The following is a 22,173-nucleotide window of genomic DNA, read 5'->3' as shown; positions in this document are numbered from 1 at the left end:
CCGCCCCGCCCCACCAAGGAGGCCCCGCCCCGCCCCAAGGTGCGGCAGGTGGGGGTGCGGAGGGCGGGCTGTCAGCACAGCCACACCTCCTTTTCCAAGAGTTGACCCGCCCAGTTCCACCACCAACCCAGCACAATCCCAGGGAAGGGCCCTGAAAGAATCAGATCAAAGATAGCCTTAGGCACGATCTTTATTTACTTGGATACTGTACAAATATTACAATTTCCTTTTGTTGCAAAAAGTATAAAAATAATCTTTATATAGGAATCCATCCGTTACTGCAAATCTTTCTAAATCTCTGCAAATGGCTCTAAATGAGGGTAAATGAATAAAGAGGGGGGCTATGGGGCAGAGGGAGGCTGGGCCAATCCTTAGGGACTCAGCAGCCCAGATTCTTAGCTAGAAATCTCCATTCCTTCCTGTTAGCACCCCCATGTCAACAGGTCCTCAGGGCCAAGGGCCCAGCAGAAGAGGGGGCACATGAGAAGTCCAGGAGGAGGTGTGTGATCAGGCACGGGGAGACGTTAAGGAGGCCAGGGGTGGTGCTGGCATGTGCCCATCCCCACCCCAGACTTCCTCCTGGAAGGGGGAAGGCCTGGCAGGTACAGGGCAATGGGAATGGACAAGTGGCCCTGTGAGGGTGATGGAGGGTCCTTGGTTCTGTGCCACTGGGTGGCAGCTGAACCTGAACTCTGGGAGGGCTCGAGGAGGATACCAGGTAGGGTAAGGCCCCCCAAAAGGAGAGGCAAACACTTTGGCTCCATGGTGGAGGGGGCTATGCTCCTTTCCCCGGCTCTCCCAGCACAGAACAGGTGGACTTGCAGGAGCAGGACTTGGGGCCAGAACTGTGCAGTGAGGGAAGGCTGGGGAAGCCAGAAGTCTGTGGCTCTTAAGCTGTGGGGGAGTGGGGATAGGTCCCCAGGCAGCCCCCAGGTCAGACAGTCTGTGTCCCAGTCACAAAGGGCATGCTCCTGTCAGTCAGAGGTTGAGAACAGGCACATCAAAGAGGTCACAGACACCTTCACTCTCGTCCAGGTTGTAGATGTAATCATGGTCTCCAGGGGGCGGAGAAAGGCGGAGGAGGGGTGCAAACACTGCAGAGAACAACAAGCTGAGGCCCCACCCACGGCCACCCAAACTCTACCCACATACACTTCACCCCCCACCTTGCTGGGCCACCTACCTTCTGAGGACATCAGCTCCTCCAAGAGCTCTGAACTCATGCATTCTGGGAACAGAGGGAGAGCTCAGTTACATCCTGGCTCCCCCCTCTCCACCCACCAAAGTTCATGAAGGGGACCACTGAGCCACCCACCAGGAACTCTGACCCTTTGCCCAGATAACAGGCACAACCATAAGGTCCTCAGAAGGGCAAGAAAACAGCTCTAAGACCCAATGAGCTGTGCCCCTTACCCCAGCCCCAGGGAGGAACACAGCCCTACCTCGAGTGGGATCAAAGATTTCTGACAGCTCTTTGGGGAGCTCCAAAACTGAAAGACAAGAAAACCATGATCAAGGGCACAGAGGTCCATTGCAGTTCCACTCTAGCCCTTGCTTCTCCAGATCCTATGCCACCCACCCAGGGGGTGCCATACAGCTGAGATGTAGGCCCCACACCAGGCCAAGCTGGCACTGTCAGCAGAGGTGGTGGCAGTGATCCTGAGTGTTAGGATACATGAGGCCATCCATGGGGAACATCTGGGAGAGAATTCATGTAGCTGATATGGGGTGGGGAGCAGGAGGAGAGAGCTTGAGTGACACCAGGGTGTCAGCTCTGAATTACTCTGTGCCAAAGGCCCACTGTTATTGGTACGGTGCTTCTAACTCAGCAGTTCAGCAGAAGGACAACACACTCCCCTTTCATCTCTAGGTTCAGAGCGCATACCCTGTCTGATGGAGGATGCCCTGCGTGATGAAAGGATGTTCTGTCCATCCCTGCCCTAGCTAAGCACCTACTTGTGCCAAGCTGAGACCACACCCCAGGCCAAGTCACTTGGCAGAGAAGGAGGCACTCTTAAATAGGGAATAGTGCTACAGGGTGACGACGCTGCTACAAAGGTCTAACCAGGACACACGTGGGAAACAGGGAAGAAGTGTTGGAGCCTGGTCAGCAGGTATTTCATATGCCAGGTTTAGGGGCTCTGGTTTTATCCAGTGTACCTTAGGGAGCTGTTACAAGAATTTTTGTAAATAGAGAAAAGCCAGTCAGGGTATTTCAGAATCAGTCAGGGTAAAGACGACAATGTTGAAGAACTTAGGACAGAGGTGGTGGCAGTGATCCTGAGTGTTAGGATACATGAGGCCATCCATGGGGAACATCTGGGAGAGAATTCATTTAGCTGATATGGGGTGGGGAGCAGGAGAAGGAGAGAGCTTGAGTGACACCAGGGTGTCAGCTCTGGGTGACTAGGGCCAATGGTCGGGTACGCACAGACGTGGAAAAACAAGTTTCAGTTGAGGAGATATAGAAATGAAGTGCCCATTGGATGTGTAGAAGGCACATGGACACAAGAGGTAAGGTTCAGGCAAAAGACCTAGGAAAGACGAAGGGTGGGATTCACCTACCCAGAACTGGGGCCCTCCACAAGTGTGCCATGGGCCAGAGATGGGGGAAGCCAGATGTAAAAAAATGCCAAGGAGAGGTGAGAAGGAGAAATCAATTAACAGAGAAGAGCCAAAAGCTGACATTATGGATGCGAAAGAGGGAACAGAGCATCAACACAAAGCAAGAGAGGACCAGAGCAAATCACTGAGAAACCCGCTGAAGCTGGCTGGGCAGGGCTGGGTGATCGATCAAGAGCAACACTAGTATGGAATGGGGTGGAGGAGCTAGAGCTGGGGTCCTGACTGCTGCAACCTGAAGCTTGACCAGGGGACCAGAATATGGAATAGAATGGAGATGACTTTTTCAAGGAGTTTAAACACAGAGTAGGGAAGGAGAGAGAGGGGGACACAGGGGATGAAGTGTCATTTAATGAAAGACTTAGCAGTGCTTGAGGGCCGAGAGAATGAGTCCTGGAAAAAGCAAACACTCAAGTCACAGGATGACGAGGAGACAGCAGACAGATGACACTGTCTCTCCTAAGACACTGCCCCACTTTGGGGCCTGAGGGCCATACCACAGCCCATTCCCTAGGAGAGCGCTCATGCCTTCCTGAGACCTGAGTCCAAGGGGTGGCAGGCAAGGCTTGAGGGAGGACCAGGAAAGGGGGCAAAGGGGCACCAGCACCAAGCCAGAGGCCAGGCTCCTCGCCTTGGCTGGCAGAGCTCTAGCTGATGGCAGGGGGCTGGCCAGTTCTGACAGAGGAGATAGGAGAGTTCGGTTCCAGGCCTGATTCTATTGAACTAGGTCTTTCTGAGGCTAGGTTCTCCCTGCCCCCAAGGGTACAAGTACTCACCACCTGTGGGGTCTGCCTTGATGGGCTCAAAGGAGGTAGAAGGGTTGGGTCCAGATGAACTGCTGTTGCTGCTGCTGCTGCTGCTATCCAACAGGGCAGAGGACTGCAGTGGCCGGGTGTCCAGAGCTGCCAGGCCCAGCGGGAGGGAGCTGAGTTCACCACTGTCCTTGCTCTCGGTTCCATGGCCTCCACTCGCTGCAACCACATCCCCCAAACCTGGTCACTCAGGGACAGGAAGCAGGATATTGAAGCTGGCCATGCTAGAATCCACAGCCAGGATGACTACAGCCCTGGTTCCTCGGCCCAAGGAGACTTAGGCATGCTCACCACTCTCAGAAAGGTAATGTGAAAATTAGTCACTGAAGGAGATGGGGCATGAAGCCCATGGGAGGGAAACTCGTGGATATGACTGCTGCAACCACACTTCAAGAGGGGTGCCAGGGCAAGTGAGACACAGGCAGACCTGGTAGAAAACTGCCACCACTAATGCCCCTTCACACAGTCAGAATGTCCCTGTTAAAAAGGGCTCACTGGCTGCACCAGCAGAGAGAGGCCAGTGGGGTGAGGGTGGGTGGGTAAGATAACCCCTACAGGGTCTCTCCAACTCTGAGTATTTCATCTCGTCACACAGAAATGTCGCTTCTTGGGCCCCTGAAGTCCCTCATTACCACATACCCCTTGTGCCTCACCTGGGATCTCAGCTGCTGGACCAGCCACCCCCTGGGCCTCGGTGCTACTGGGGACAGGGTTGGGGGTGGTCGCCTGGGGACTACTCGGGCGTGAGGCATCCTGGGGCTGGGCCAGGGCAGGCTTGGGCAGAAGCGGAGGGGTAGAGACAGCAGGCGGGCTCTGGAGCAGGTCTTCGGGTGGTGGCACAGGCACCGCCACGGGCGGTGAGCTCCATGCCTCCTTGTTCACCAGAAGCACCTCAATGGGGCCGCTTACGCTCTTCAGGTGAATCTGGTACTTCTTCTGCCCATTGAGGCCCTGGAGGTAGGGGTGGAGGACAGGTGGAACTGGAAGCAGGTTTGGCTCCTGCCTGACCCTGGGCCAGGGCCAGTGTCCTCTCCCACCCTGGGCTGCCCATTCTCCTAGATAACTTCAAACCCTAGGCCTCCCCTTACCTGCCCCACCCGGGACTTATCGGGCTCCACAGCCAGCACCCGCCCTCAATCCACCCCACCCGGCTGGGCTGAGCACCCACCTCTGGGATGGGCACCTCCAGGCTGGTGCCCGATGGGGCCCGGATGGCAAGGAGGGTATCTCCTAGGATGACAAAGAGGATGGATCAAGGCCCATGGGCTCAATTTGAACTGGGAATGGGGTGCCTATCCCTCAGAGCAAGGAAGGAGGTCATAGTCCCAGAGGGGCCAGACAGTAGGCTTCACACACTCCCTATCGAGGCTGGGGGAGAGAACTAAAGCTTTTCTCCTCCTAAGAACCCAGAGGTCAGTAACCAGAAAATCTGGGTTCAGACACGTGGAGCAAAAGATTAGTGGCCATGGGCACCTCACTCGATTGATGGGGCTGCTCCCTAGGCAAAGATATTCTGGCTAAGGCCAACAGCTCTTCCCCAGAACCAGCCTGGGAAATGCCAAGATGGACAAGGAAGAGTTCCTGTACCTACGGTGCAACTAAACTACAGGTTGGAAGTGGGCACCACTGCCCCCTGCACACAAGCATACACGAACAGGCACACACACTTTCTCTCCGCGTATGCTTCTGTCACACCTGAGAAGCCAAACCTAGGGGCAATGCAGGTGGGGGCTGACCCAGGGACCCAGTCCAGGCTTCCTGTACCCTCTCAGCATGATTAGCCTCCACAGGGTCCCAGAGACCCTCAAATCCAGGACTTACCCTGTCTGGTTCTTCTTTGAGTAGGCCCCAGGAACCCTCTTAAGAGATGGAAATCTCTCAAGCACCAAGTCCACTGCTCAGGGCTGTCGCTCAGCCCAGTCCCACCCCCATCTCCCCCTACCCAGGCTCTGCTCACCAGCAAAGCATCTGCAGATGTCCTCATGAGTCACGTAGGCCAAGGTGTGGGGGTTAAGGAGAACGGCTGATGCCCTGCCTATGGTGACAGATGACTGACCATAGCGAAGACCCAGCTTTGCAGCAAAGGTCTGACATACATGCTCACAAAGAAAAGCCCTGAGGCCTGGGGTCTACATGGGGGAGGGATCACAGGCCAAGACTGTGGGGGGAAAGGCTCTGAGGAGGGAACACGAGGCTGAAACCTGGCCAGGAGCTGGAGGACCATCCTCCCAAGCAGGACAGGGACTAGGGGGCCACAGAGCAAACCCAGCTGGACTAGAGGGCCCATCGCCCACTCCCCGGGAGCCAGGACCGCCGACAGGAGGATATCAGCTGTTCTGCACGTCCTCTGTGACGTTCCGGATGCTCTGCTGCACCCACACCTTGTGCTGGTCTAGTTCTTGCTCCCGCTGCTGCAGCTCCTCGATCTCTGCCTTGAGCTCAATTAGCTTGTCCGCAATCTCCCGGGTGTTGCAGCCAGGCCCCACACCCCTAAGTCCAGGAAGGAGAGCTGAGAGGGGCTGCCTGGCACTCTGGGTCCCACGGCCCCTGTCCTCTCTGCCACCCTCCCCCCTCCCCCCTGACACTTCTGGGCAGTAGATCCCATTGCCCTCCCCGGTGCCCCCACTCACTTCCACTGGATGCTATTCTTGGATTTTTTCTCGATCAGCCCGATACCTTCCAGCACGTTAGTAATGTCATATATCCGCCGCTTCTGGCGCACAGCTAGGGTGTCAGCTGCCTGGCAGGGAAAAGAGAATGGAGAATGCTCAGTCCCACTCTTGGTGGGGACTCGGTCTGGAGCAATCTGAAAAGGGGGGTGGCCTGAATTCTAGCCCTCCTCCCCAGGCACTACAGCAGCTCAGGACTGTGGGGTGGGAAGAGGCCTGACGAAGCCTGAGCTGATGTTCCGATTCTCTTCTCCCCACACCTGCTGGGGAGGGCCACGAGGACTAGCACCCGCAGCCCCAAGCCTGGCACAAAGCTGACATCCGATGAATAGCCTCAGCCGAATGAATGAAACAGCTCCCAGCCTCCCGCTTGTGAGAAGCACATGTATGGCGGCCTGCTCTGAGGGCTCAGCTGGGCCGCCCCGGGGGTTCCCTCTACCGGCTCAGGCCTGATCCACCATACCCCCTGTCGCCCCTTAGCCCGGGCCGCACCAGCTTGAGGTCAAGCACGCCGTCCTTGGCTTCCTGCAGAAGCGACACGAACTTGGTAGTGAGAAGTCCCAAGCTTTTCTCGTGCCGGCTTGGGGTGCCTGGGGGCGGCGGCGCCTGTGGCCCAGCCTCCGCCATCGCGCCCGCCCGCCGCCTCCCCTCAGCCAGGCCAGGCCAGGCCGGCGCCGCCGCCACTTCCGCTTCCGTTCCTGGCTTCCCGGCCGCCGGCGCCAGCCTCGCTACTTCCGCTTCCGCTTCGTTCCCTCCCAGGGAGTCCATCACAATTCCTCTCAGCGGACATGGCCGAAAAACCTCAGGGACCATCGACAAATGTCCAACCGCCGAAGAGGACGAAAATAACCCCAGGATCCCGGAAGACAGGTGTGGTCGAGGAAGCATGTGGCGGAAGTCGTTGGGTGGCCCCAGGAATAGTAAGGAGGAATCACTGGAACCTTCCTGGCTGGCAAACCTGCCCCAACTCCACTAACTGTGCCCTAACCCTCATCTCAGGAGAGGAGACCCTGCTGCCTGATGAACCCAATGTGTTTTCCCAAACCTGCTCCTAAAGACTGCCCCACTGTCTTGGGATCACCTACCCTATTCCTGTTCTTCACTTCCTGCCAAACAGCAAGCACTAACTACATCTAGCTTATCCACCTGTCTGCATCCCCACTCTCTTCCCCTGATCCCAGCCTCACCTTTCTCTGTCTCCACACTACAGTGCTCAGAGGCCATGGGATTAAAACCACTTTTCAACCAATGTAAACATATTTACCTATGTGTCAATATTTGTAAAGCCCTTAGAGCAGTTTCTGGCATGTGGAAGGATTATGTGTTTGCTAGCATCATTTTGTTATTTTTAACATTGTCATTTATTGTGGTTTATTTTAGGTCAGGTTCTTTGGAAAGCAGTCTTTGAGAAAGAGATGTGCTGGCAGGAAGTTTACTGAGAAGCCACACTTGTAAGGAAGTAAGACAGGCCAAACAGGGCAGAGAGGAGAATTAAACTGTGAGAAGGTTAAAATGGAGGACTCTGTCCTTCTAGGAGCACTGAAAGTGGGGTACCCCTTCCAAGGCCTATCTGGCCTTTATATCCTAACACTGACCAAGAGACTCAGATCTGAGACCTCATTAGCCTACATTTAAGGCAGCTAGGGGAATGAGTGTCTTTGTCTTGAAGGGTGGATTTGGATGGTAGCCAGTGTCCACTGCATTATTACTACCTACTAGTCAGTTCCATTGGAGGAGGGCATGGCAACCCACTCCAGTATTCTTGTCTAGAGAATCCCACGGACAGAGGAGCCTGGCAGGCTACAGTCCATAGAGTCGCACAGAGACACGACTGAAGCAACTAAGCAGGAGCAGCAGCCCCTTCCATGGCTCCTTTTATCTCCAAGACAAACAAGCTTTCATAGCCCTTCCATCCCTCTCTGCCATCTCCTGCCACACACTCTCTTCACAATAGCCTATGGTCTCTTGCTCCTCTGCAGAGGCACACCTGCCTCTAAGGGCCTGTCAACACAGTTTTCACACTGTGATGTCTGCATCCATATCAGCACACCTTCCTCTCCACCCACGTTGGGGCCATCTAGTTCCCGTCTGTGCCCTGAACATAGGAGGTCCTGCCTAGGCTGCTCCAGACTCATTGATCACAGGGAGGACACCCCCCCTTCCCCCAAGGAAGTGGCGCCCAGCCCTCCCCACTGTGTCCCACGGTGCAGATGCTCTTTCCTGTTGGGAATAAAGTACTAGAGACTCAGCTTCCTTCCTTTCTGCATGTGGCCTTGGAGAGGGCGGGGCCTGGAGGGAGGAGGGGGCTCCTGAGCAGGGAGGTGGATCAGAGGCTTCCTTGGGGTGAGGAATTCTGCTGTGGCAGGCGAGGTGTGGGCCTCGTGAGCCAGTGGAGGGAGTATCCAACTCTGCTGAGACAGCCGGGGGAGAGGGCCATCCTCAAGGCCAAGGCTCTTTGTGGAGGAGGGAGCACTGGACGCCTGGTCAAGCCTGGTGAGCTCCATATCACACTGTCCTCTGCAGCTCAGAGCAGGAGTGGTGCCCAGCAGAGGCCCCTGTCTACCCTGCCTCACTTACATCTGGGGGGCAAAACCGGGAAACCTCGTCGACAAAGGCATCTCAGGTGCCTCCCCATCTCTCCCACCTCCCTCATTTCCTGAGGGAGCCGGAACCTTCTCCTTCTCAGAGGGGCCTAGATGAACACAGTAGCTCAGAGGAGCGCCCACTCTGCCTGCTCTAACCTGGACCTTTGCCCTCATTCCTACCTCCGCTCCAGCTCCTCCAGCCATGGACTCGGCAGCCAGGGACAAAACGCAGCCCTCACTCCCCACTGGTATGAGTCCTTCTGGGTGGGCTGAGAGAGGGATGGTGGCAAGAAAGATGGGGATGGTGGGTTGGGGTCTGCCTGGAGCTCTGTAGGGCGGGGAGAGGAGTGGACCGCCCTGGGGGACAGGCTGAGGGGTAGGAAGAGGAGCAGACTCGGCAGCCACTTCCTGCAGGCCTAGCCCAATTGACGCAGCTGCCCAGGTTCTTCCTGCCCAGGGCCGGAGTGGCCGGAGCAGGAGCGGGCGGAGCAGCTGGCCCGGGGTGCAGCACTCAAGTGGGCCTCAGGCATCTTCTACCGGCCAGAGCAGCTGGCCAGGCTGGGCCAGTACCGGAGCCGTGAGGTGCAGCGGACCTGTTCTCTGGAAGCACGCATCAAGGTGGGCATCGGGCAGGAGGTACGAGTGCTGGGGGTGAGCTGCAGGGCTGGCAAGGCCTCACTGCCTGCCTCCCTCCCACAGTCAGTGGTGCAGTCATACCTGGAGGGTGTGAAGACCGGGGTGTGGCAGCTGGCCCAGGCCCTTGAGGCCGTGCGGGGAACCCGCGAGGCCCTGGGCCAGGCCCGTGGGCTGCTCCTGGATATGGCTGAGGCTGCGCAGACCCTAGAACCCCTGCGGGAGCAGGTTGTACAACACAAACAACTGCAGGCCTTGTCTCAGCTGCTGCCCCGGCTTCGAGCTGGTGAGTGTGCCTGGCCCTCGGCCTCAGCCCTCTGCCAGCCAGTGACAAGCACCGTCGCTGATCAAGGGGCTGGAATGCCAGTGGGAAATTGCATGGAGGGACACATCGGGGACCTCCCAGGGAGTAAATGGGCTTTCATGACATATGAAGTAGGATGCCTGTTAGTTCATTCTGGGGTTCCCAGGCGTGTGAGGGCTTCCCTGGTAGCTTAGCTGGTAGAGAATTCACTTGGAATGCAGAAGTCCACGGTTTTAGTCCTGGGTCGGAAAGATCCCCTGGAAAAGGGATAGGCTACCCACTCCAGTACCCTTGGGCTTCCCAGGTGGCTCAGTAGTAAAGAATCCACCTGCAACGAGGGAGACCTGAGTTCAGTCCCTGGATTGGTAAGATCCCCTGGAGGAGGGCATGGCAACCCACTTCAGTATTCTTGCCTGGAGCATCCCATTGGACAGAGGAGCCTGGTGGGCTACAGTCCATGGGGTCGAAAAGAGTTGGACATGACTGAGCGACTAAACACAGCACAAGAATGGGATGTCTGAGTCAGGACTGACACCTGTGGCTCTGCCCCACTTGGCTGTGATATACTGAACTAGTTCCCTAACAGGGTGGACGAATAGCCACTGGCACGACCCCCTCCCCCAAGTTCCTCCCTTCCTCCTGTTTCATCAGCTCAAGGGTTTACACCCTAACCACCATGTAGGCCCTTCCCTGGGTCTTTTCTGACTGCCCAGTGCTCTACTGTACTGACTATTAAATCTTTTACACAACACCCCAGCCCCAGGGCATCAAAATCCACTGCTGTACCTACTGCACAGGTGGAAAGGTTTAGACTCAAGGCTGTCTCTTCTCTCTGATTAGTGCCAGCTGCAGTGGCCCACACACAGACCCTGATTGATGCCCAGCGGTTCTTGGAGGCCTATGTGAGCCTTCGGGAACTGGAGCAGCTGCAAGAAGAGACGTGCGCACATCTTGGGGGCCTGGAGTTGCCAGTCTTCGAGGGACTGGGCCCTCTGGCTGAGGCTCTGGGCCAGGCTGTGGAGGCGGCTGCAGGGGCTGCAGGGCAGCTGGCCCGGGAGGACCCAGCCTTGCTGGTGGCTGCCGTGCGTGTGGCCGAGGTGGATGCTGGGCGCACCACCTCCCTGGAGCAAGCTCCACGGGACTGGCGACAGCGCTGTCTGCATGCACTACAGCAGGGCTTGGAGCGGATCCATTTCGGGACATCTCTGCAGCCTGGGCCTGGGGCTCTAGCAGAGTGGCTGGAGGCTCTGCGGGTGGCTCTTCCAGCCGAGTTGGCCATGGCTGAGGCTCTGGTAGCACCCTGCTGCCCACCACACTACAAAGTTGTCCAGTTGTGGGCCCACACCCTGCATGGTGGCCTGCGGCGCTGCCTGCAGCAACTCCTGGAAGGGCCTGAGCTGGAAGCTGCCGACACCTTCACCCTACTGCACTGGGCGCTGCATGTCTACCAGGGGTCAGTCTCTGGGGCAGTAGGGCGTGGGGGCATCAAAGCCTGGGGGCTCTGTGTAACGCTGGGCCACCCACCTCCAGGCCAGAGATGATGGGGAGCCTGGAGCTGGGGCCTGAGGCTGACGTGTCTGATCTGGAGCCCCTCCTGACCCTGGAAAACATCGAGCAGTTGGAGACAACATTTGTGGCCAAAGTCCAGGTGAGTAGTTGGAGCCCAGGTTCAGAGCAGTTCTGCCGCCACCTGTGGGCCTGTATCTGTGGAGTCGCGCATCTACCTGTCTCTAGCAGTGTCAGTGCCCTGCTACATCCTGCTACACCTTGCCCCCTTTCCCCAGGCAAATGTAGCCCAGTGGCTGCAGAAGGCACTGGATGGGGAGGTAGTCGAGTGGGGCCGAGAGCAGGAACCTGACACAGACCTGTCTGGCTTCTACCACTCACCATTGCCAGCCATCGTGCTGCAGGTGGGTGAAAAGTGGCGAGGCCTGGGGGCAGCCCTCACAGGGAAAGGGAAGGAGGGCAGGACCAGGACTCCACTAATGGCTGTCCATCCCTACCTGTAGATCCTGGAAGAGAACATTCGTGTGACCAGAATGGTCAGCGTGTCACTGCAGCGGCGGGTGCATGGCATGGCACTGTCAGAACTGAGTGCCTTCCTGAGGAGGTCTGACTCACTCCCAACTCCTGGCCCTGCTCCCGGGCAACCCTAAGGGGGTCTGAGTGATCAGACACACCCATGGGAAAGGACTCCTTCAAAACAGGGCCTTGGTATCTGGGAGGTGGGGCCAGAGTACTAAGGACTGGGGTTGCACAGAGTGACAGCAGGTACCGGAGCCACCTCTGCTCTTTGCAGCTTCAGCGATGCTCTGATCCGATTCTCCCGAGACCATCTCAAGGGGGACGCAGTGGTCCCACATTACGTGCCCTACCTACTGGCTACCCTCAACCACCAGTTAGCACTCAGGTACCAGGATATGCCCACAGAACCCCACCTTCACTAACCCCTGACTGAACATCTATTCAGTACGGATCTAGCCTACACTTGGCCTTTAGAAATTTTAGACTCACGTAACCCTGGGGTTCCAATCCTACTTCTCCTAATTACTAGCTGTGTGACCTTGGGCCAGTTATCTAATCTCTCCGAATTTTGCTTCTGTTGTTAATAGTATATGGGTAATAATGGACCTTCTGAGACTCATGTGAGATTGCAGATATAAAGTACCTACCACAGTGTACCTGGCACAGAGTGTCAATTATTCATTCATTCAACAAATATTTATCAAGGCCCTATTCTGTGCCAGGTAACGTCTAGCGTTACCGCTGTGAATATAACAAAAATATTCCCTTCCTCTTGGGTCTTATGTTCTCTGGGGTATGGGCAAGAGAGGACCAAACAAGTTAATGATGATTTTGACTCCCTCCTGACTGGGATTAACTCTCTCCTCTTACCGAAACAAACTGAAAGACATAACTTGGTCAAAATCATACCGCGAATTAGAGGCAGGTCCAGGTGGCATGTGTGCCTTCTAGCTCGCTGACCCCACCACTTCAGCCTCAGCTCAGGGTCTACACTTTTCAGAAGTGCAGGGAGCCGCCCTTCTTGCCCCCCTCGGGCGACACACTTGTGCCACTAGGTGGCGCCCGAGTGGCGAGACAACAGAGGGCCTGTCGGGCCTTGGCCTTGGTCCTGAAGCCGTCCTTTTGGTCGGTCCAGCTCCTCCGTATCCGTCCTGCAGCCCGAATGGGTGGTTCCGGGGGTCTTGGCCCCGGTGGAGGCAGAGCTGGACAAGTTGCAGAAGAGGATCTGTCGCCTGGTGTTGGAGGCTTTGCTGGCGGAGCTACAGGTGAGGCTTCATGGGGAGGTGGGGTTGGGAGGAGGAGATACAGCGTATACATGGGGGCCTCTGCCGGGGAATGCTGGGTCTGAATCGTCCCTCCAGCCGTGTCTCTGAACTCCGCTCCCAGCCCCTATTCGCGGCTCTGCCCTCGCGCCGCTGGCTCTCAAGCCCAGAGCTGCTGGATGACGTGTGCGAGCGGACGGCGCGATTCTGCCAGAACTTTCGGCACGTGCGGAATCCCGCGGTCCAGGTGCATCTGCGGGGAAAGGCTGGGGCGGGGGGAGGTCAAAGCGCCCATGGGAAAAACATCCTGGACCCATTTGATCGCGATCCCCACAGCTGTTGCTGGCCGAGGCGGAGCGTACGGTGGTGCTGCAGTACTTACATGCGCTGATGCAAGGCCGCCTAGTCTGCCGCGGTGCTGACGAGAGGACCCAGGCGGCCGAGCGCCTGCAGCACGATGCGGCCCAGCTTCAGGAGCTTTTCCTCGGTTTGGTGAGAATTCGCTGGGTGAGCGGATGGGCGGGAGTCTTAGTGATTCGATAGGGATCGAGGGCTGGAGAAAGACCAACCCCTGTGTGCTCAGGGCCTGGAGGAGAGCGTTCAGTGTGCGCCAGTGCTGCTTGCATTGAGGGAACTGCTGAACCTCCGCGACCCCACGCTACTTGGCCTCGAGGTGGCAGGCTTGCGGCAACAGTTTCCCGACGTGAGGTGCGAAGACGGGTCGGGAAGGGAGGAGACCCAGGAGGGTCTGGGCGGGGTTAACGCACCCGTAACTCCACAGCGAGGATCACGTCTCCGCCCTCCTGGACCTGCGCGGGGACGTGTCCCGAGAGCAGCGCCTGGCCGCACTCAGCTCTCTGCGGGCAGGCCCGCAGCCCTCGCCCCCAGCTGGTCGCCGAGCACTTTTCAGCCTTGTGCCAACACCTGCACCCTCGCTGGCCTCCTGCTTCCCCTCAGGGTCCTGTGCCTGATCCCTGACTGCCCGCAGAATAAAGTCACGTCCCCGTACGGCTGAATTGTACGTGTTGGCGAAGGGTGGATGAAATAAAAGTGCCCACGAAGGGCAGGGGGTCCAAGTTCAGTGACACACCTAAGGTATCCTGGTTCCAGTTCTGATATATGGCTGCGCCCCACCTATCCCGGTACCAGACCTGTATGTGGGCTGCTTTCCCAAGTACCCGGGCTTACACAGTGTGCGGACTACATCTTTACGTATGCGCACATCCGCAGAGAGCTAGCGTCTACGCCAGGAGTCAGTCAACTGAGGCAGAGGGGGCGGGCTTAAGACAACACCCCACCCAGGGGCGTGACCCGATGGCGGACACCGCCCCCCCTGCTCTGCCTGGCCCCAACCCCAAGCCGTGTCCTCGGGCTCTTGCGGCAGCAGAGATTGACGCGAATCCGCGCTCCTTCGTCTGAGCGTGCGCGCGCCCGAGTCCGTGCGTCACCAGCGTCGGCTCCCGCGGGCTGGGCAGCCGGCGGCCTGTGTTGCGGAGCGGGAACAGCGGCGGCGAGAAGAGGATTGAACAGGTGGGGGCGCGGCACGCGGATGTAATCCCCCCACCCCTACGAGGCCGAAAAGGCGTTCGACCGGACCCCTCCTCATCTGCCTGGGAACCCCGCTCCATTGTCCACTGGCCCCGCCCTCCATTGGGCACGCCCTTTGCCCCAGGCCCCGCCACTTATTGGCTGTAGGTCACGCCCCTCCTCGATCTCCTAGTACCCATTGGCTCCTCTTCAACGTTATCTTCTCTCGGAGTTTCTTATTGGAGCAGACCACACCCTCTTGTATATCACCAGACTCCGCCTTCAGTCTGGGCTCCTCCCACAACCATCTTTCATTCATTCTGCATCTAGTGCTGGGTACTTTGGTCATGGGGTGAATGAGACCCGTCCCTGCCCTCAGGGAGTTCAGGGGATGATGTGGGGGAACACGGACCTGGGCTTCAACAATGACAGCCTAGGGTGGTAAAGAAGCCGCTTGGGCACTGGGAACCTCTAAGACGCTGGGAAGGCTTCCCGGAGGAGGTGAGGCCTAAACCGAGTCCTGAAGAATGGTTAGGAGTTTGTTACAGGGAGACGTTGGGAGGGCATTCTTGGCAAAAGGACCTGAGACATGAAAGAAACAGGTATATCCTGGTAATTCCAAAGAGGTAGGTCAAATGAAAGAAGGGGAGATAAAGAGGATTGGTACAAGTAAGAGGCTTGGAGAGCAGTGAGGAATCCAGAAAAGTGTATGGTTAGTTGAGGGGAAGGAAGCCTGAGTCCCAAAATCATCCAGCAGCTTGTCACTAGGCAGAATGCTGGGAGGAGGGGAGGGGGATCAGAACTAGCTGGGGAAGCCAAGTGCAGGGAAGGAATGATTCCAGTTCTGAGAAGGACAAGGGCTCTCAGTTTCATTCCTTTACTGAACAACTGTTCTGGGGACACAGCTGTGAACACTCAGAAGGAGAAAACATGATAATCACATATACTGTACTTCAGATGGTGATGACTGCATTGGAGGACAATATTGTGGGGAAGGCAAGGTTCTGGTGGAGAGGGTTTAGAGGAGGTTTACTGTCTTATAGAGGGTGTGTTGGGAAGGCTTTTCTAACAAGATATTTGTACAGACACCTGAGGAAAGTGAGAGTGATCCCTGCGGTTATATGAGGGGAAAGCATTCCAGACAGGGACATTTTCAGTTTGAGCTGTCTGTTATACATTCAAGTAAACATGTTGAATTGAGAACTGATAACACAGTTTGAGGGGCTTCCCTGTGGTTCAGATGGTAAAGAATCTGCCTGCAATGCAAGAGACCTGGGTCGGGAAGATCCCTGGTGAACGGAATGGCAACCCACTTTGTATCCAGTATTCTTGCCTGGAGAATTCCATGGACATAGGAGCCTGGTGGGCTGCAGTTCATAGGGTTGCAGAGTCGGATATGGCTGAGCAACTTACACACACAGAACACTAGTCTGAAGTTTATGGAAGAAGTTTGGGCTGACATAATTAAAACCATGAGAGTGGATGAGATCACCCAGGGAGACAGCATAAATGGAGAAGAAAAGTTTCCAAGTCCTGGACATTAGATTTTTTTTTTTCAGGGGAGGGGCGGGTAAGGAAGGATTTATTACTTGTAGCAAGTTAGGAGAACAGCAGGGATCTTTCCCAAAGCAGTGTCTCCACATTATGGTGTTAAGAGGTCAGAAAGATAGAGATGACCAGCAAGGAAGACAAGAACAAGCAGCTACTGAGGTGGGAGAACTATGTCCCAGTGTATTTGGGAACCAAGTGGAAGATGTGGCCAAGCTGAGATGAAGTCATTAACTTTGTCAAGTTCTACTGATCAACATGAAGATCACTGGTGACCTTGGTCAGGTCAGTTTTGATAGAGAGCAGTGGCCAGAAGCCCCTACTTGAAGTGAAATTTAAGACAGAACAGGAAAGAAGGAGCTAGATAGAGACTGAGTGTAGATGACTTGGAGTGTTGTGTTACCCTGAGAAGCAGCTGGAGGGAGATGCAGTGAAGCTAGAAAACTATGGAGTCAAGTGAGGGTTTTGTTTTTTTAAGATGGAGAAATAACAGCATGTGTTTATACTGACGGGAAGAATCCGGCAGAATGGAAGAGACTGATGATGTAGGAGATGTAGGAAAAAGGAGAGATACTGGAATTATGTCCCTGAGCAGACAGGAGAGTTCGGAGGATGGAGCCTTTTGGTCAGTCTTTGGGGAGAGACTGGGTTGGACTGAGCCCTGGTACAGAGTTGGTGTAACTGTCCTGACACTGTCCTTGGATGACCACTAGGAAGATGGCTCCAATAGGAGACACCCAGGGATTGGCTTGGATTGGCTGAACTTTCCCTCTGCTTACAAAAAGCTGTTTCTAATTTAGATTTGAACAGATGGCCCAGAGGAGAGAGAGAGCATTCCAGGTGGAGGGACTAGCATAAGCAAGGGGCAGGCAGGCCCAATGGGCTGGAGGAGGTGGATGGAGCCGGGTGGGAGGGCGGAGTGAGACTGAGAAAATGCCAGAGGTAGAAGGCAGGTAGGAGGTAGTGAGACCCCCTCACCTGTCATCCTGGCAGCTGAGGCTACATTGTACCAAATTCCCAGTCTGGGTGGGCACAGGGATTAGAATCATGAGTTGGGGGTTTAGGCCTTACCCTCAGAAGCTCGTGGGCTAAGGGGATTTGAGGAACCACCATCTAAGTGGGTGTATGAGACTTCCTCCTGCTTTCCCCCAGTCCAGGGAATGGACTAACTAGGGTGGAGGTGAGGGGGCACGGGCTGGCCCTCAGGCCACACCCACTCATTACTGGCCTCCATATCCTTCCTGTGTCTCCAGAAGTCAACGGTGTGGGGAGCTGGAGTGACCCGTCTGGATGTGCCCTCCAGGACAGAATGGTGCTGGACTCAGGTGCTCAGGTGTATGAGCAGGCACCCCCCAGCCCACCAGCCAGCCCCTCCTCCTTGGCCCATAGGCCGGGGCCCTCAGACCGAGATGGGACAGCGTTGTTCCCCTGGCCTCAGTCCCTGGCCCTGCCCCTGGCTCTGTCCGTCCCCTCAGCCCTGCAGCCCCAGGCGGAGAGGCAGCCCTTCTCAGAGCTGCACTTGGGCCGCCGTGGACACATGCGGCGCAGTGAGAGCACCTACACCGTGAACAGTACTGGCCGGCGGGGGGGCAGCACCCAGGGTCGGGCCCCGCCTGGACGGGGACGGGACCCAGGTGGGGGCACCCTGCGGCCCGCGGCCTCCCTGCCTCACATCGCTAAAGCGCGGAAGGAGGTGGGCCGCGGCGTCAGCAAGAGCCCCTGCATGTTGGTGGCTCTGCGGCCAACCAACATGGACCGCGAGCGGGACAAGTTCTTCCAGTCCCATTACACCTACAACCCACAGTTCGAGTACCAGGAACCCATGCCCACGGCTGTGCTGGAGAAATACTGTGAGGCCTCTGGACAGTTCATTCATCAGGTCAGTGCAGACTGCCCGCCTCACCCCAGCCCGGACCACCTGAGCGGTTCGGCCTGACCTGCTGCTGCGGCCCTCTGTGCAGGCAGTTGGCATCATCGAGGCCGTCCTGGAGAAGTTTGGGACCTATGAACACTTCGAGGCTGCGACGGGGGGCCAGCTGCTGACGAAGTGCCAGATCTGGTCCATTGTGCGCAGATACATGCAGAAGGAGGGCTGCGTCGGGGAGGTGAGCTCATGCTGCCAGCGATGCCCGTTTTCCACCCACTCCCAACCAGACTACCAAGCGGGCAGTGCCAGGCCCAGCTCAATTCTGGTGGAGCTAGTGACCTCAGGCCAGCCCTGTTCCCTCCCCTGCCCCAGTCAGGTGGGAGCTGGCTCCAAGCGGAGGTGGGGCAGGGTGGGTGTCGTGGCAAGTGTCCGGCCTGGCTCCCCTGCAGCATCAGCAGGTCCACCTGCCCACTGGCCCCCAGGGTTGGTGGCCATGACACGCGTCTCTGCCACCCGCAGGTAGTGGTGCAGCTGAGTGAGGACCTGCTGTCCCAGGCAGTGATGATGGTGGAGAACAGCCGGCCAACGTTGGCCATCAACCTGACTGGAGCCCGCCAGTATTGGTTGGAGGGCATGCTGCGGCACGAGATAGGTCAGGGTGTGGTAGGTGGGTGGGCTGGGATGAGAAGGGGCTGGGATGTGGGGTGGGGGGTGGGCAGTGAGGGGCCCCAGTAACTCCACCCCCTCTCATTCTTCCCCTTCCCTTCACCAGCAGCCACCTTCTCCCTCTGGCTCACAGAGGTAGCCCAGAACATGCCAGCCCATTCTTTGGACTCACCCTCATTTCCTGTTCCTTCTGGGTATCTTTTTCTCCCTCACCTTCCTCTCTGATTTCCCTTGTCCGTGGGGCAAGATTGCTGAGGCCTGGACAGGCCAGAGGGAGAACCCTAAGGGCCCCACTAGTCTAGCCAACAATACAGACCTTCCACGGTGGGTGCAAGTTCAGATTCTGGGAAGGGAACTGGCTGAAGACACAGCTGGATTTAGGAGGGGACTGGCCAGGCTGGAAAGGCAGGCATAGGACACTAATTACTATTCTTCCATGTCTGTCACTCCTCGTCAAGAATCACATTGCTCTGGGCAAAAGGTAGTTTTTGCTGGAGATGCCAGCATGAGATGGGCATGCAAGGGTGTGGGGCTGGGGTGGTGTGTGAGTTACTCGCCTCTCTAGGGGGCTGGCGGGGGGAGCAGTGTGAGTTTGGGAGAGTTGTATGTGTGTAGTCCTGGATGGGTGGGGGAAGATTTATGTGTGTGAGCCTCTGGATCCTTGGGTGTGAGTTCACCTGAAGAGGGTCTTGATGATGCCTTAGGTTGGGTGAGTATGGGTGTGGGGTGGAGAGGCTTGTGTGAGAGCCTGATTCTAGGGGCATAAAGCTATGTGAGTCACCGGCTAGAGGTCCAGCCGGACAGGGCCAGGCAGGAAGACCCCCTGGATGCCCAGCCCAGCCTCTTCTTTGCCCTCTCTGCAGGTACCCACTACCTTCGGGGCGTGAACAACGCGCGGCAGCCGTGGCACAGCGCCGAGGGCCGGCAGCAGTACGGGCTGCGGCCAGCGAACCCCACGGAGGAGGGTCTGGCCAGCCTGCACAGCGTGCTGTTCCGCAAGCAGCCGTTCCTGTGGCGCGCGGCGCTGCTCTACTATACGATACATCGTGCCGCGCGCATGTCCTTTCGCCAGCTCTTCCAGGACCTGGCGCGCTACGTGCAGGACGCCGACGTGCGCTGGGAGTACTGCGTGCGCGCCAAGCGCGGCCAGACTGACACCTCGCTGCCGGGTGGGCTCCAGTCCTGTGGGGCTGGCGGGGGAGTGCCTCGATCTGGGGCGGGAGGGTGAGGGTGGGGCTTTGGACCTAGGGCTCACGGCCCTCCTGTGCCCACAGGCTGCTTCAGCAAGGACCAGGTATACCTGGATGGCATCGTGCGCATTCTGCGACATCGCCAGACCATCGACTTCCCGCTGCTGACCTCGCTGGGCAAGGTGAGGGGCCACGGGGCCTTCAGAGGCCCCAGCCAGCTCTCCCCCTTATTGCTGTATTCTCTGAGCCTCTGGTTGGAGCTCAACTGAGGACTGGGTGCCAGGCCTCTCATGGGGGGAGTGTGGGTGGAGTGAGCACAGGAGATGACGTGACAGTCTGGCAGCCAGTATAGGTGCTTTTTCCAGCCCACAGGTGTGTGTGTAGACATTGCAAAGGAAGTGAGCATTCCAGGCCAGGAGAGCTGTCAGGAAGGCCTGCGGAAGCAGGCTGGAGAAATAGCCAGGGATCAAGCCCTTGGCACTGGGTATTTGTGCCAGGCTGAGGAAGTTGAACTTCATCCAAAGCAGTGGGGAATCCAAGGAGCTTCAAGCAAAGGGTGGCACAGATGTTGGCTTTAGAAGGCTCTATATGTCATATGGGAGGAGAGGTCTAGGGAAGGGAGTGCAAGGGGAAGAGGAGGAGGCCTTTCTCATCTTTTCTGCAGCATTGATGGTGGTCTGGCACAACCCCACAGTGGCCATGCAGTTGGAGAAGAAGGGGCAAGCTGGAGAGATCTTCAGAGTGGCCACTCTGAGTGGGAGGGTGACATGTTCTAAGTCCCCACCCTAGAATCTGACCTGGGGCTGTGAGAAGGGTCGGGCTGCATAAGCTGGCACCCAGGAAGGCTGGATATGAGGCGTCTAAGGTGCCTGGTATCCAGGGAAAGATGTTCAGAAGGCAGTTGGATACCCAGATTTGGAGATGAAAAGGGGAAGCTGAACTGGAGACAGGAGTAGGGTTGTAGCACGTAGATGTTAGAAGAAGGTGTTGAGAGAAAGAGCAAACACCCAGGATGGAGCCACGGGGTACAGAACGCTGGGAGTGAATCAGAAGGGGAGTGGGAGGAGCTCTGGGAGCAAAGGGCTATGGGCCATTGTAAGAGAGCTGGGACCAGCTGCCTGAAAACCAGGGGACCCTGCACTGAGGCCCAGCTTTCTCCCTGCAGGTCTCCTATGAGGATGTGGATCACCTCCGGCCCCACGGGGTGCTGGACAACACCCGGGTGCCCCACTTCATGCAGGACTTAGCACGCTACCGGCAGCAGCTGGAACACATCATGACCACCAACCGGCTGGATGAGGCAGAGCTGGGCCGCCTGCTGCCTGACTGATACTGGTTGAGGGCTTCAGATCAGCCCCCAGAATATGAAGCTGGCTGCTCTGTGCTTCCACGGCCTGGGTGTTTCTTGGGGCCTGGGGAGGGCAGAAGCATTTCAGGAGGGAGGGACGGCAACAGCAGAGTTTGTACTAGCCTCCCTGGACCCCAAGGGCCAACAGCAGCATGTCAGGCAAACTAAGTCTGCCTTCCTGTCTCCAGCTGTCTGTTGAGCCAAGGAAGAGCCTGACGGAGGGAGGGAAGCTGAGCATGAATGGGCATGGGGGGGTGGTTTGGGAGTAGAAACTTGTTCTTGCATGAGATGGCTTTGGTTGTCTGCGTACTCCAGTCTTTTCGTCCCCCACCTGGCCCCTTGGTGCTCCTTCAGCTTTCATGCTGTCTACCTCTCACTGGGTCCTGGTGGGGATCTCCCTTCTCCTGGGGTGACTGCCTGAGCCTGCTGTCCTGGCTTTCACACAGACTCAAGGAGCAGGGATCCTGGTAGTAGAGACCCAGCTGGGCTGGGGTGTGCTTTCCAGCATTTTGCCTCTCCCATTGTCATTGTATGTATTCCCTATTTATGTGCTGTATGTCCTGGGCTTCTGAAAGTTCGGTGGAGGGAACAGGGCTCCTCTGGAAGGCACTGACTGTTCCTAGCTCCACCCATACACCCCACCCCCCACCCTCCCTCACACATACACAGGCCTTGTGAGTCAAGCCGTGAGCTCACCTGGCCTTGCCCTCAACCCCTGCACTGGCCTCTGCTGTCCCTGTCTTTGCCCACACCCTCGCAGCTGGTCTCTGGCAGGGGTTGGCATAGGCTGGCAGCATCCACAATCAAGCCTGAGGGGCAGGCCCCCGGTGATTCCAAGTTCTGAGCCCCTCCTCAACCAGGAGAGGTGCCAAGATGATTGTTGCTTCTAGTTTCTCACACAGCTGAGTCTGAGGTTGACCCGGCCCCGCTCCCACCCTTGGCCTTACTTTTCCCATTTGAAAACTTGGAAACGCAGCTGGAAAGTCCTTATTCCTTTAGTCATTAAATATGTATAGAGCGCCTTCTGTGTACCAGTTAACTGGTCAGAATCCTCACTGAGCTCCCAGTCCTGAGAGAAGCCAATTAAAACAATTACAATGAAGTGTGTCGGCTGC

At 57.0% G+C, this 22,173-nt stretch overlaps 3 protein-coding genes across 8 annotated transcripts; 2 read left to right on the top strand and 1 right to left on the bottom strand.

Moving 5' to 3' along the window:
* Positions 1–172: 172 nt before the first annotated feature.
* On the bottom strand, positions 173–6,769 carry E2F4 (E2F transcription factor 4). 2 transcript variants are annotated; one of them, XM_061138709.1, is made up of 10 exons: positions 6,596–6,769; positions 6,065–6,174; positions 5,763–5,924; positions 5,392–5,435; positions 4,603–4,664; positions 4,088–4,385; positions 3,399–3,614; positions 1,443–1,490; positions 1,184–1,228; positions 173–1,094 (listed from the first exon to the last, which is right to left on the bottom strand). In XM_061138709.1, exons 1-10 carry the CDS (start codon positions 6,728–6,730, stop codon positions 979–981), a joined length of 1,236 nt encoding a protein of 411 aa, XP_060994692.1. In that variant the 5' UTR covers positions 6,731–6,769; the 3' UTR covers positions 173–978. The 2 variants fall into 2 exon arrangements, with proteins under 2 accessions (XP_060994692.1, XP_060994693.1); XM_061138710.1 differs by having other exon boundaries at positions 3,399–3,593.
* An 82-nt stretch (positions 6,770–6,851) lies between these two features.
* EXOC3L1 (exocyst complex component 3 like 1) lies at positions 6,852–13,920 on the top strand. 5 transcript variants are annotated; one of them, XM_061134840.1, is made up of 14 exons: positions 6,852–6,973; positions 8,880–8,936; positions 9,146–9,306; positions 9,388–9,607; positions 10,466–11,078; positions 11,156–11,273; positions 11,410–11,535; positions 11,635–11,735; positions 11,925–12,035; positions 12,786–12,915; positions 13,037–13,159; positions 13,249–13,404; positions 13,496–13,620; positions 13,694–13,920. In XM_061134840.1, exons 1-14 carry the CDS (start codon positions 6,892–6,894, stop codon positions 13,881–13,883), a joined length of 2,313 nt encoding a protein of 770 aa, XP_060990823.1. In that variant the 5' UTR covers positions 6,852–6,891; the 3' UTR covers positions 13,884–13,920. The 5 variants fall into 5 exon arrangements, with proteins under 5 accessions (XP_060990823.1, XP_060990813.1, XP_060990846.1 ...); XM_061134830.1 differs by having other exon boundaries at positions 9,131–9,306; XM_061134863.1 differs by lacking the exon at positions 6,852–6,973 and adding an exon at positions 8,433–8,596.
* Positions 13,921–14,296: 376 nt separating this feature from the next.
* MATCAP1 (microtubule associated tyrosine carboxypeptidase 1) lies at positions 14,297–22,146 on the top strand. The gene is made up of 7 exons (XM_061134817.1): positions 14,297–14,442; positions 17,241–17,866; positions 17,949–18,092; positions 18,374–18,506; positions 19,384–19,689; positions 19,795–19,892; positions 20,876–22,146. The coding sequence occupies exons 2-7, from the start codon at positions 17,297–17,299 to the stop codon at positions 21,038–21,040; spliced, it is 1,416 nt and encodes a 471-aa protein (XP_060990800.1). The 5' UTR covers positions 14,297–14,442; positions 17,241–17,296; the 3' UTR covers positions 21,041–22,146.
* The last annotated feature ends 27 nt before the right edge of the window (positions 22,147–22,173 follow it).

This window comes from Dama dama, chromosome 4 (genome assembly GCF_033118175.1).
Source record: "Dama dama isolate Ldn47 chromosome 4, ASM3311817v1, whole genome shotgun sequence".
Classification (NCBI taxonomy): Eukaryota; Metazoa; Chordata; class Mammalia; order Artiodactyla; family Cervidae; genus Dama; species Dama dama.
The sequence above is the reverse complement of the archived record's forward strand: the minus strand, read 5'-3'. Positions and strand labels throughout refer to the sequence as shown.